Here is a 14,495-nt window from a genome sequence, read left to right on the forward strand (position 1 = left end):
CTCACTTGGTCAGTGGGTGAGACGCCTGCTCGGGGGCCCTTTAAATAGAAGCACGGGATGGGGGGGGGGGGGGGGTGGCGCATGTGAGACGTGAAATCTGGTCTCTGTACATTAGCACACACATATGCATAAGCACGTAACAAATACACACAACAAATACACACACGCACTACACACACACACACACGGGTCGGTGATGGAATTTGTCTCAGTGGGATCCAGTCGACAGGTGGGAGTCTATTTTAGATCATCTGTGAGCTCACACGCCAATACACAAATTGTGTGTGCGTGCGTGTGTGTGTGCATATGTTCTCTTGGGTGCGAGGATACTTGTGCAGTGTGTGTTGTGCGCCTTCGTGAGTATGCGTGTGAATGCAAGTGTGCGTGTGAGTATCTGTGTGTGCATTTGGTGATGTATGTTTTGCGTGTGTGTGCGCGTGTGAATTTTTCACTCGTTGGTCACACACGGTGTGTCTGTGACGTGTGCCTATCTATGAGTGTACGACTGTAACTATTAGTGTACGATGACGATATGAACGGTCAAGATTCACGCAATATATTTGGCTGAGTGAGAATATAGTGCGATGAGCTCATGTAAAATAATCACACGATCTTGCACCAAGTTTATTATAGTTACCGAGAACTAGTGATCTAACGACATTTAAATCTGAAAAAAACTGAAAAAAATATTTTTGTTGACGGAATAAAATAACAAAAATGCTTTCAGGAAAAGCAAATTAGATCTTATAAAGCTATAACTAAAAGTAACTCTAATTAAGATGAAAATGTCCTTTGTTTTCATCTTTGAATATCATACATGATCTTTCGGGGTTCATTTCAAATGTTTTTGTTTCGGTATTGCCACACGTCCGCAGCTACAAAAGAAGGAAGGTCAAATAGTTGTTTGAGAATTATAGACTACTTTAGTACATGACCTTTGTCGCTTAGTGAACTTTTTTTTTATTTTATGGTCGACAAATAATCCATGTAAAAAAAAAAACACCTAAAACTAGTATAGAAACTAAACCAAAATGAAGCATTTTAACAAAAAAAGAAGAAAACTAACAACAACTGACCAACTTGACGTTTGTACTATTCAAAAACAACTGAATTAAAAAACAAAAACAAAATAAGAACTAATGAAAAATCTCCAAACGATTCCAACTCTGCCTTGCACATGCACGTCAGTAAGCGACTACAGAATTGATACAAAATTGAAGATGCATTGTCTTAACTCATTTACAGCAAAAACACATTTGTCTTTTCACAGCCCAGCCATTCAATGTCAGGAATTTATGTCTGTTTTTTTTTTTCAAAAATCTTCAAACGTTAGGGGAAAGGAGGGTCCGAAAATGTCTGGCAGTGGATAATCATAAATTGCGGTTTTGGGGTGACTCTGAAAATGACCATTTTCTTAAATGTCAACTCTTATAGCTATATACTCACTAAGCTATTTGATCTCATCTCATATTTTCATTTCTCTGCAAAATGCAAATGTATTTTATGAACTGATTCTCCTAAGAGTGAGACTTTGTTGTTGCTGTTGTATAATCATGTTGGATCGTGTGTGCGTGTGTGTGCGCGTGTGTGTGTGTGCGTGTGCGTGTTCAAGCTTCAAACGCCGCTTCCTCTTAATTTGTGCAGCGATTCAAATATCCAACTGGGCCGAAGCCAGCTCCTCTTTCCATCATATGCTTGTGTGTGTGCGTGTGTGTTCACGCACGCACGCACGCATGTGTGTGTGCTGGTTCCCTGTCTGATGCCAGACTGCTTTGCACATTCTCGCCCCCCCCCCCCGCCCCCAGCTCAGCGTGTACCCCAAAATAGACACCAACACGAAGTGCTTGTGTGCGTGTGTTCTTGTCTTTCTATCTTCGCGTGGAGTATACGTAGCGGGGACACAAAAGAACAGCAACGGTGTTTCTTTTTCAGGCTTTCACTGTAGCTCGACACTGTTATTATGATTTCTCACTGCTACTCTGTGCTTCTTTTTCGGGCATTTGTGTGCATCATGAGTGGACACTAAGTGCTTCTTTTACCGGTGTCTGTATAGAATACTGCTGTCTCACCTCCACTTTTGTCATGTTTATGATGCTTTTTATGATTTTTTTTTATAGGTTGTTGCAATTTGTATGACTGTGTGCTCACATATATCAGTCTGTGTTTTGTAGGCTCTTGTATTATTGTTGTCATGCTTGTGACTTCTATCACTTTATGCTTCTTTGGTGTAGCACACCACTGTTGTGCTCTCAGTTTCTTTTTAAAGCTTCTGTGTAGCACACCGCTATCTCAGTTTTCCCTCTCACTTTGGGCTTCTTTTTCAGTTTTTTTTGTGTGTGTGGCACACTGCTTTAACACTTTTAGCCAAACTGGTGCTGTGCCCCTTTGTGATTCTTTTTCTGGCTTTTGTGTAGCATGCTATGGCGTTTTTAGTTACCCTCAGTGTTTCTTTTTCAGACTACTTAATACTGTAACGCTAAGTCTTACCTTTTTATGGATTTTTGTGTCGCACACTACTGTCATTAGGTACTTCTTTTTCAGGCTTTGAGTTGTAGCACACTGTCTTCTTTTTCAGGCTTCTGTATGTGTAAAGCTGCTGTCCCTGCAATTACTGTGCTTCATTTACAGGCTTTTAGTATAGCACACTGCTGTCACAGGTTTTGGTGTAACTCTTAATCAGCCTGTCACTTCTCTCTGTGCTTCTTCGTTTTTCAGCTATACTCCACGTCCACACACATACGTACCACCGTACAGACAATCAAGTTTACATAGTCCCAATATTGTGTTCGGTCTGTGCATCCACTCCCATGCAACAATGTGACTTACTAGTGCATACAAGTGATGAAAACAGACTTTTCTTTTTTTTTTTTAATCAAGAGGAGCTTTATTATGAACAAAAATCGAGCTTTAGTATAAACAAAAATTCTACATTCAAGCATGGAGTCCTGCTTCTGATGCTATGGTGCCATCTAGTGGGCAAGGTCAGTCATGGCAGCTCCTGCAAAGTGTGACACACTGGTTAGCAACATTAGCATACACATTATTGGCGTTTTACCTTCTATAAACAAAACATTGCTTAACTTCCTTCCCACTTGTTTTATTGCTTTTAGTTTTGACTATTAGGACGTCAACTTCCTTTTATGCTCATTTTATTGACACCTTTGACGGTTAACACGAGTTAACTTGTACGCCTGTTTTGGTGTTTTTCACCTTTGAGATGGCGATGATCGGATTCTGGTGTGGCAGGGTTCTCTTCCAGCACAAAGCCAGGGTAGGGCTAAGTGTGGAATGGGTAACACCACTGCGAATCTGCTCTGCCTCCTGCACCACCAGAACCAGACCAGTATGGCAGACTGGACCGGACTGGAGGGGAGGCTTTCGCAATAATCACAACAACATATATTTAAGTCTACACACCCCTGTTACAATGCATGGTCATATTAATTGTGGACAAAGTTTTCAAATGCTTAATCTTGGCCTCATTTTTACACCACAAAACTTGAGTGTGTAGACCATTTATGTCCAATGCAGTTGTGCATTAATGAATGGATTTTTGCTGGGTGGATTAAAACTTATACTGTAACGCTATAATAGCACTTTCACAATTAAAAAGTGTTTAAGTTGCTTTTTGAGCACTCAAATGTATTTAAAAAAAAAAAAAAAAAAAAAAAAAAAAAAAAAGAGTGCTGGCTGGACCGGAAACAAACGCAGCACCACGCCACGTGCTCTCTTCATTTGCTTCAAGACGCTTTTTAAGCAACACCGTCACACGATCGATCAATTCTATCAGTCACTATGCCTATTCTGCAGAATAATGCATTTATGGACTGGATAGGATAGTCAGAATATTTCGTCCATTGCATTTCAAAGAAACCTAGTCGAGTGTTTGTCCTTTCATGCTTTACTCTCAACGCCGCCGTGGCACAACGCTTCCAAATCAACCTTTACATTGTTCAAACAACAAGTTGAGTGGCACTAGAAAGTAGAAAAGTCATCAAGTTGGACTTGAGAAGAGGTTTATGCTTACTCAATGGGAGACCGCACGTCGTCGCGGATGGCGGACAGCTCGGGAAGGGGGAGAAAAAGGGACAATGGGTTGCCAGGTTGGCGTTTACGCATGCGCACTGTTGCCAACTTGTTTCCGGACCCTTGCTTGGTGGAGGGAATATTTTGTTGCTAAAAGAACAGGTTTCATGACAAGTCCAGTTTATTTGCCCTTAAAAAAGCCCACATTTGACAAATATTAGCGACGTACCCTGATCCAAACAAAATAAATGAACAAATAAGGTGCATTTAAATCACAAAGTAAACTATGTATTAAATTAACACACAATGGAGCAGAGACATCCTGATATTTTTAATGCAAATGTATTTATTACTATTATTTCTTAGATATTAAGTTTTTTTATTTAGATGAGTTTCACATTTTAAAATGTGTAATACTGTGGTGATAAATATTATGGGTTTGTTTTATTTGACATGTATATAACTGAGGATTGTATATAACAAAGGGTAAAAGATAGTTTTTACTTTTGTACTTAAGTACATTTCAGAACCTGTATGTTTTTTTTTCATTTTGCTAAATTCGGGAGTTTAATCAGTACTTCTAAGATTACAAGAGTATTTTTTACTCAAGTTTAATTACTTTTACTTAAGTACAAAGTGTGAGTACTTGAGACACCCGAGGTAAAAGAAAATGACTGTGTTTTGATTTGATAGTGCTTTAAACATATTTAACTTGGTTAACATTTAGATTCCTCATGATTAGATTTTTAAAAAGCTTTTATTAGCAAATGACAAACAGATAAAGTTGTTCATACAGAGAAAAGAAGGAGAAAGAGAAACCAGTGGGGGATTTAAACAAAAACATTTTTATAAGCATGAAGCAGAGTTCTAATTTCTTTTGTTTTAGTTGAATTGAATTGCGCGTAATTTGATTTCACTGACCTGGCAGCCGCGGTGACGTCGCAGTGACGTAGACCTGACTCAAAAATCATGGCGGACGAAGTGGAGCAGGTTTGTGCATTCATTGGATTTTTTGTGTTGTTTTCATCTTATGGGGCGCCTTGTAGAAGCCTCACCACAAACACGACGTCTAAACGCCGTTGTCGCGGTGTCTTTTGCGTTATTTATGGCTACTTGTCCGTTTTGTGCTTGTTTAACGCGGCGACGGCCCAGTGAACATGCTAGCTAGCTTCGCTGCGCCGGCGTTACGTTAGAATGTCGAGCAGTGGTCACAATTTACAAGAATAACATTAGGGATGGATTTTCTCTCACAGTTTTCAGCACCGCGGAGATAATAATGAAATGAGTATGTCGCTTACAAGTTAGTCAACTAAAAGAAACACACTAGTGTGTGCTTAGTAAAGGGCAACAAGTGAGTCAATGTGCAATTGCATCCACTTGAACAGTGGGGACATGATTAATTTAGATCAGGGGTGCTCAATCCCGGTCCTCAAGAGCCCCTATCCAGCCCGTTTTCCATCTCTCCCTGCCTGCAACACATCTGATTCAAATGATCCGCTCATCACTACGCTCTGCACAAGCTTGATAATGATTATGACAGCATCTGTATCAGTCCAGTTCCAAGCTTTACTACTGATGCCAATGATATTTCGATATGTTTGTGCTGTTTAGCAACCGAGCACCAACACCGTAGAAGAGCCGCTCGACCTGATCAGACTCAGTCTGGACGAGAGGATCTACGTCAAGATGAGGAACGACCGAGAGCTGCGAGGACGGCTGCATGTAAGCTACTCCCACAAACACACTCTCGTGACACACACATGCATGCACACAACACACGCGTGCACAGAAAAACACAAATCAAAGACTCACGCCTTTTCATACATACACAGACTCACCATACATGCAACGTGTGTCACGTTATGCAAATGTCACCATACGATAATATAACGATATGAACCTCACGATACGATAATTATCACGTGGTCCTAATAATACATATAGTTCAAATAGTACAGTTAGCATTAACCTCAATGTATATAAATGACCTGCAATGACCGAACGGGCACTTACTGACTAATGCATGCACACACTGTGAATCGGCTCAATTTGTGGAGGAACTCAAATGTGTTATGTTGCCTTTCAGCGCTTAGCGTGGGTCTGCACTCATAAACTAACCACCAGAGGGTGCTGAAACTGCATAAATGGAAAACAACTTGTGCTTGTAAACAGATTTGCTGCTATTAATATCATGACATGAAGACAACAATATATCGCGGCAATTTTAGTAACACAATATTGCCGATATTGTTGTTTTGCTGCACATCAGGCGTACGATCAGCACCTGAACATGATTCTGGGAGACGTGGAGGAGACGGTGACCACGGTGGAGATTGACGAGGAGACGTATGAAGAACTATACAAGGTCTACACATCGCTCATACTTTGCTATTACTGGCCAATACATAGGCATGGCTAGCTAGAAGTAGCACTAATTAGGGATGGAAGTGCAGTAGTTTTGCAAAAAGGTGCGTTTGTAAGTAGGTAGGTATGTTGTTGGGACTTATTTAAGTAGGTAGGAAGGTTGGCAAGGAGGAAGGTTGGTAGGTAGGTGAGTAGCAAAGTAGCTCTACAGTGATGTGTACAGCTGTACACTATGCATGCTGTAGCAAGGTTGGTAGCCAGGAGCTACAGTATTTTGCAGTTGTCATAATTGTACATTATGCAGCGGATGTGAGAATGATCATGGTTTGAAGAGTATCATAAAGTGAGCCGATTGTCATTTTTGTGCGCATTTGTTCTTGTGTTTGACAGTCGACCAAGAGGAACATTCCCATGCTGTTCGTCAGAGGTGACGGCGTCGTCCTCGTAGCGCCGCCACTACGGGTGGGCTGAGCACAGGTGGCTTTAAAAAACAAAAAACACACATCTGTTTTAGAAAAATATGAGCTCTTTTGTTGCTTTCATGTCTTTCTTTTTTTTTCTTTTTGAGATTGTGCGATTAGAACATGTTTGCATTACTTTTACATTTTTGGTGATGTTAATAACACCAAACGCTTAACAAAATAGTAGTCGCCACTTTGAGTTGTTATGAGGTTGTGATCAAATAAATACGTCTTGATTACAAAAATGACTCGTGTGCACGTGATAAATAAGGAAACAGTAGTAGAAATATTAAGTGATGAGGCGGGCATGCTGGTCACGACACTACCGCTACTGTAGTGTTGTGCATGGACCACTAGGGGGTGACACATTCCCAGAGAAGTAACAGTGAAGTAGCAGCTGGGTACATAGCGAAGAAGGTGCTTGCTTGCTTGCTTGCTTGGTCGGGCTGTGTATGCCGCCCAGAAAGTTGGCAGCTCCACAAGAAGGTGTGAAAGGAGAAAGAGTAGTTAGCTAAATTAGATGGGTAGGTAGGAAGGAAGATCGGTACAGTAGGTAGCTGGCAAAGTAAAATGGAAATTTAGCAGGAGGTGAGGTAGGGAGGCGGCTAATGTAGCTGGCTTGGTGCGGTGTCTGAGAATAGGCATCGCTAGCTCAAGTTGGCACAGATGCTACCAAGTGACAACGAGGCCACGGCGCAGGGAATAAAGTAAAGCAAAGGCAGCAATGCGTCCTTGAATGAGAGCTCGTAAACACGTGCGTCATACACACACACACACACGCGCGCGTCAGGCCAGCTGTCACTCCACACATGAACTTGATTTCTTTCTAGGAACACGTTTTAGCGTTTGAGTGACATCACTGACAAACATGATTAAAATAAAAACAAAACACCTTTCTTGCATTAGCGTGTCGGCGTACACTCCGATATGTTTAAAAAAAACAATTCTTTTTTTAACTGAATATGAGGCTTGGTGAAGCGTGAAAACGTGATTTGGATAAAGTTCTATTTAAGTGCAACTCCATTTACCATCATTTTCATTTTTCATTCTTTGGACAATGGCATGTTTTTGGGCAAAAGTACAATTAGTAACCCATTGGAGTTGATCCGGGACTCGCTGTTTGATTAACTGGCAAAGGAATAGCAAACACGGCTTTTGGGTGCGAGTCTGAGCTCAAAACACTTCAGAATTCATCCTGCTGCTTTTGTCAGCACTCACATCATCCATCAATGAATTGATGGCAAAGCAGCAGTTCCTTTGGCGGCCGCACATGTCCACCGTGCAGGCCGTGGAAAAGCTGAGCTGCCAAGTGTCCCGTTCCTTTTGGTCCCTTCAAAAGTAGGACGGACCGGATGCCAACAGATTTGAACGTAAATAAATACCCTCAAATGAAAGCCAAAAGTCTGCATTTGAAGCACATCCATTGCGGTGGTGTTTAGAGGGAAAAAAGTGAGCGTAAATAAAAACGCCGGCGTATGAATGTCCCAATATTCATGGCCCTGATTGCAGATCATTGCCGTCACGGACTTTTTTAAACACGAGCAGCTCCTAATTGTTAGCTCATCTTGAGCGCTGCACTTGTCTTTTGAAGTGGCCCGCGGACTAAAGAAAAGCAGTTGGCCTCTTCCCCCCACTTCTTTGGCTGCTAAGCTTTAAGTCCCCGGCAATAGCGCTAACGCTAATGCTTTGTGCTCACTCACACTAATGAGGCTAAATTCCTCTCTGGACACCATGCGTTGTTGTCATCATGGTCGATCGTGCCACAACGTTTATGTTTTGCTTGTGTGAGTCTCATTTGGCCCGTGTCAAAGTCATCAAACAAAAGTGTGCCGCTCTTTTGGTTAGCCATTGTTTTATTGTTGCGTTGCGCTGTGACGTATTAACCAGCATTGTAACATCCAGCATTAAAATCTAACTGCCTTAGCGTAAATTTATCACTGAATGCGTTTGTGCTTGTAAGAGTGGTTGTTGGTAGTCAGGTTGGGAAATTCGTCAGTGGCTAAGTTGTTGGAAAATAAGTAGGACGATGGGAAGCTAGGTAGGTCGCTAGCTACGGTAGCTGGGTAGCTAGGTATGGAGGTCGGTTGGTCACTGGCTAGGTAGTTGTGAAAGCAAATAGGTAGGTAGGGTAATTAAAGGCCTGTTCACACCTGACTTGGTTTCCCTGCCGTTAACAGCGGGGCACGCCGCATGGAAAACGGCGCTCCGGTACAAGCTTGCCCATAAATGGAAGTGGTTGCTTCGAGTCCTACCAGGAAGTCCGGTGGACGAGAAGGATGATAGAAAGGTAGGTAGTAGCAGATGAGTAGGTCGAAAGAAAGGCAATGTAGCTAGGTTGCGACAGTAGCTTGGTGGCTAGCTACGCTAAAATGATAAAAGGCGGCCCCTCTGACAACAAACAGCAAGAAGTGACATGAAGAGAAAATACCTGTTAAATATTGACCAGAGGCAATAAAAACACAATGTTGGAGTCTTTTAATACGGTAAAGCGCATTCAAAACAATTCAAAGGTGATTACCGGTTAGCATGTCAACATCATAAACGTCACAGACTATATTCTCCAGGTCAATAACACAAACGTGCACGCAAATAAAACAATTCAAAGGTGATGAGCAGTTAGCACGACATTATTAAAGCGCTGACAAGAAGAAAAAGAAAAAAAAATCATATGACTGCATGTTAGACCACACTCAAGCGCAAAAATCAAATTAGCTTGGATGATGCCACTAGCTTAGCATGTGGACAACATGTTTCTGCCGTCCTCAGGAGTTAGCGTCACACTGCTGGCGCCCTCCTTTTGTGCCACAGTTGTTACGGGACAATGTGATTAGCGCACGCCACTGCACACCACTGCACACCACGCATTTCGTCATGAAAACACTCAACAGTTAACGTCAGACTTTCACAGACTTTTTTTTTGAACCACATACCCCCGACGGAGTCGGCGCACAACAAATAAAGGCCAAACCAAATATGAATATTTTCAGCCACGCACCCACTTCAATGTCCTCAAACTTGGCATACCCCATCCTCATACCAAACAAACACCTTAAAAATCCCAAAACAATTAAGGCTTTTGCCTTAACCAATATGTAAAATCTTTTCCTACACTTTTGAAGTCATGCACCCCGACAGTATCCGCACACCCTCTGCAACACCACACCTAAAAAAATCCCTAAAAAAGAAAAAGGCCAGAATACAGCACATCTAAATCATCTTTTCTATTTTAAAACATGCACCTCCTTTGATTTTCCCACAGAGTTAACATAAGCCCGCCCCCTTGCAAACACTGGAACAAAATTAAAGCAAATGTTAAAATTAACCAAATGAAGAGTTCAAAGGGGGCAGACAATCTCAATTTTTTTGTGAATTGAGGAAAATAAGATAAAGCTATGGCTGCAACTATTGATTATTCTAATAATCGAATAATCTGTTGAATTTTGGTGGGGTGATTCCTCTGAATCGGATAAAAAAAAAATCCAAGAAACAGGAAATTATTTCAAATTGACATTTCAGAAAATGCACAAATGTTTTCTTTGTACTGGTTTGGACCGAAATGTAAAAAAAAAAAAAAAAAAATCAGCAAAAATGTTGGTCATCATTTTCCCAAGTAAAGGCAGATGTTTGCAAAAGTGTTATTTTGAAGATAATTAGTCTGCTTTCATGAAGGATGACAGAAATGTGCGAATGTTTACTGTGGAGAGGCTGAAAGTCCCAGGTTTGAACAATTTTACTTCAAATGTTTTTACTTGTCTCTAAACGATTCATCGATTATCAAAATAATTGTTGGTTAAAATGATCATCGATTAGCTATCGAGTAATCGATTAATTGTTGCTCCTCTAGTTAAAGCACAATTTTCAATTGTGAGTATTCAAAGTTATCGTATTAAACAGTTGCTGTTTTTTGTCTTTCCAAATATTTTCCAATTAATATTTTTCATTTAATCGCAAAACCAGACAACTGTAAGAAAAGAATTTCGCTCAAAAACAGACAAGTCTCCAATTTTCACACAACTATAAAATGACACGGAAATGGTACATTGTGGAAAAAAAAACAGTTGAGTGCACTACAACTAGAATATCAAAGTCAGTTATCCTTTTTTTTTTTTTCTTTCAGCCATTTATAGCTAATAGATCCATCGTATATTGCTCACACGTTTCACACATAATTATTATAACAGACCACCCTTCGAATGTGGCGCACCGCCCGCGGCGCTCCAGTTTGGGAATCCGCAGTCTACGTGTCTGTTTAGGCACACAGTTGGACGCGCCTTCCCCGCTGGACTCTTTGTGGTCGTAACCCTCCTGCGGCGTTTAAGCAAATAACATGCAATATGGCGTGCTCGGCGGGGGTGCGCAGCGAGGAATGTTGCGAGATGTCCGTGGATTGACAGCCGGAAGATTGGCGTGGTGTGCAGATACAGACGTAACCCGAGCGGGCCTCCTCCACTTTCTCCTTTTGTTATGAATGCCGGATCACTTTCCCAGCATGCTCTGCCCTCGTGGGTAAGCAAACGCCTCATCTGACTGATGGCCCGCCTGACTACGGAACCTCCAAAAGTAAAATGAGTTTGTCCCCACTTAAAGCGGAAGTCAAAATCTTTGGGTTGATTCCCCCTTTAAAAGCTGCTTTTTGGCAGGGAAAAAAAAAAAAAGAAAAAAAGAGACAATTTTTTTGAGGTGATGGCATCATTTGCAGATGCAGTGTCACGAAATGCGTGGAGGAGGTCCCAAAAGCAGGAGGCGAAAAATTAAATGCAATATAATAGGGTATTGAATTAAAAGAAAACAAAAAGGCCACAAGGCACTGGAATGATAGCAAGGATGAAAAAGAAACTAAACAAACACTACAACAGGACTTGGGTTAACATAATAATAATAATAATAACCTTTGACAAACAACAACGAAGCAAGCAGGACTAAAAGAAAGCGGGGAACTAAATACAGACAAGTTGCCGATACAACGAGGGACACGTGGACAAGACGCAGAGGGTCGGTGGGAGCGGATTGGCTAACGCCAGGGACCGGCATGACAAGCACAGGCGGACTCAACCGAACGAAAGACAGACAAAGCAACGCAAGGAAAAGCATGAAACTAAAGTCAAAAAACAAACTCAAAGGACAGACTAGGACATGTAGTGACAATATAGTTACACATTTGGAAGGCTCTTATCAAGACTTTTACTTGTACATAAGACAAAATGTGCTTGGCTGAAATGTGATTTTGAAGTTGACTCCTGGTTGAGCAAAAAAAACCCCAAAAAGCCTGTTTTTGGGGATTAGTCCGTCATATGAGGACATAATGACCACATAGTTTCGCAAGCCGACAAAAAGGCCGCCTTTAGTTTGGAGTGCGACGCTTGCTTTGCTGCAATTTCCATTTTTGGCTTGGTTATTGGTTCAGCAAACGTTTTTGTAGATGACATCACCTTCATTGTCCTCATCAAAACTTTCAGTTTAAAGGGGAAGTCAACCCAATTGTATTTTTTTCAAGAATATATGACCCGTTTTCTGAAGCTGAGCCGTGATTGGTCATTATCTGAGCCCCTGAGCAGTTGTGATGTCATTTTCAGTCGACAGAAGTGACAAAATGGCCGCCCCCGGAGATGGCTGGATTTTGCTTCTTAACTTCTATTCCACAAAGACGATATTCATCGGAAATGCTGTGTTTCAACTAGTGTGCCTGCTGGGAACATATTCTTGTAAAAAAAAAAAAAAAAAAACGTTTGGGTTGACTTCCGCTTTAAGGAAGACTTTTTTATTTTTCGCAAATAGATTTTGGACTTGGTCGCAGATTTTTGTTGTTGTTGATTACGTGGGCATGTAAGGACGTTTCGGGCAAACAGGAACAGACTGTTTGCTTTCATGCTGTTGTGTCATTTGACTCAATGGGATTTTCTGCAATTTCATTGTCGATGTGTTTTTTTTGTTGTTGTTGATGATGCGATCATCATGGGGACACGGTGACAATGTAGTGACACACCTAGAAAGCTATCATGGACGCCTTCAATTTGGATCTGAGGTCATTTTTGAACGTAAGAAAAGTGTCACTTTTGGCATCCAAATCGCCAAGAGTTTTTGTGCTCTTGATGCGTGGATGGACGCTGCTGCTGTTGTTTGATCTTTGTCAGAGTTTGACTGTCTGGCTGTTGCGCTCACCTCATTGGCTAAGCTGTCAACTCATTAACAAGCCTCTTGGTCCTGACCGTGTCGCCAGAAGCTTTGATGTCCCGTCGCGCTCGTTGCCGGGCAGACTGGCACAATAAGGAGCCGTGACCTTTTGAGGTCACCGGGGTCCTCTATGTTTGGAATGTGTCGGCTAGCGCCGTGACACGCACAGCAGGTTTTCAATGGGTGTATTATTATTGGAACTCCAAGATCCGTTTTTGTGCTTTTCTTAGCAGTACTTTCTATTCTTTTTGCTATTTTTTTTTTTTTTTTTTTTTAAATGAAGTATTGAATTGTTTGCCTCAAATACTAAGGCAACATCTGCAGTTGAGCAAGCAACCAAGACTGGCTGAATGTTAAATTAACCACAGAACCAAGTCATGGAGCAACTAACTAACTAACTAACTAACCAACTGACTGATTGACCAACCAACTACCTGGCCGACTGACCTACCGGATAAAAAAACAAAAAACCAAATCCTAACCTAACCAACTGGCCTGACCGATTGCCTGACTGACTGACTGACTGACTTGCTAACCAACGACTGACTGACCGAGCGACCGACTGGCTGGCCCACCAACTGTCTGACAAACCCACCAACTAATAAACTAATAGGTAACCAACCAACCAACCAAATAACTGATTTAGCAGCTGGCGAACAAAGTAGCTAACAAAGTAACGAATTGACCTGGGGTCCAACCAGCCAGCCGATGAACTAATCACCTGACTAACTAACAGGCGGACTGACCGAGAGTACCGACCAAAAACACATTTACTTCGTCAACTGCCTACAGTAAGTGACCATCTGACTGAGCAACAAATGGTCTTCGATCGTCTTCCTCGGGGGCCGCCGTCCTGCCTGTTCTCCTGGAGCTCTCCCTGCTGCAACGCAGCTGATTCAAATGAGCAGATAACCAGCAAGGTCTGCGCAAGCCGCATAACCATCCGTAAAAAAACATGGGGAAACCGGCCCTCCACAAACACCATTGAAGACCACTGTATTCAAGCGACCCACTGGCTCATTCAACCGTCTTAACTAACTCACCGATCATCCAAGCCATCCCTCAACTAGCTAGCTAACTAACTAACTGACCGACTTGACTGACAATCACGACAGTCGATGCGCCGCACAAAGAGGCAACAGACAACAATAAGAATGTCCTTGACTGCGGTAAGAGTTGCTCGGCGTTATCACACTGACCTGCTTTTGTGGCAATAAAAAAAGAAAAAAAAAAAAAAAAAGTGGAGGCCAACTGTCGGACGCCATAAAGTGTGAAATAAAAGATGTTTACCAGCTCATAGTAGACAAAGATTTGCTGATGTTGTTCTGGGGCTACCTGAGGTGAAGCTTAACACTTCTTCTTAGAAACGTTTCAAGTGGTGAAAATTTGAAAAAAAAAAAAGATTGGGTGCAAATGTTCACCCTGGTTTTGTGCTTTGCAAAGCCTCGGCGGCAATTTCTACTCAAAAGTCTG

The 14,495-nt window shown here is 41.8% G+C and overlaps 1 protein-coding gene across 1 annotated transcript; it reads left to right on the forward strand.

Moving 5' to 3' along the window:
• The first annotated feature begins 4,936 nt into the window (after positions 1-4,936).
• lsm3 (LSM3 homolog, U6 small nuclear RNA and mRNA degradation associated) lies at positions 4,937-7,099 on the forward strand. Its single transcript, XM_086040765.1, has 4 exons — positions 4,937-5,016; positions 5,638-5,748; positions 6,296-6,391; positions 6,781-7,099. Exons 1-4 carry the CDS (start codon positions 4,996-4,998, stop codon positions 6,859-6,861), a joined length of 309 nt encoding a protein of 102 aa, XP_085896891.1. The 5' UTR covers positions 4,937-4,995; the 3' UTR covers positions 6,862-7,099.
• Positions 7,100-14,495: the final 7,396 nt, after the last annotated feature.

Source organism: Filicampus tigris, chromosome 9, assembly GCF_054856515.1.
Source record: "Filicampus tigris isolate MCC_2025a chromosome 9, RoL_Ftig_1.0, whole genome shotgun sequence".
Lineage (NCBI taxonomy): Eukaryota > Metazoa > Chordata > Actinopteri > Syngnathiformes > Syngnathidae > Filicampus > Filicampus tigris.

Excerpts from the sequence above, each read along its gene's own strand:
- lsm3 (XM_086040765.1), top strand. The coding sequence starts at position 4,996 with ATGGCGGACGAAGTGGAGCAG. Across the intron at positions 5,017-5,637 it reads TGGCGGACGAAGTGGAGCAG|CAACCGAGCACCAACACCGT; the intron begins GTTTGTGCATTC and ends TGTGCTGTTTAG. Across the intron at positions 6,392-6,780 it reads CGTATGAAGAACTATACAAG|TCGACCAAGAGGAACATTCC; the intron begins GTCTACACATCG and ends TGTGTTTGACAG.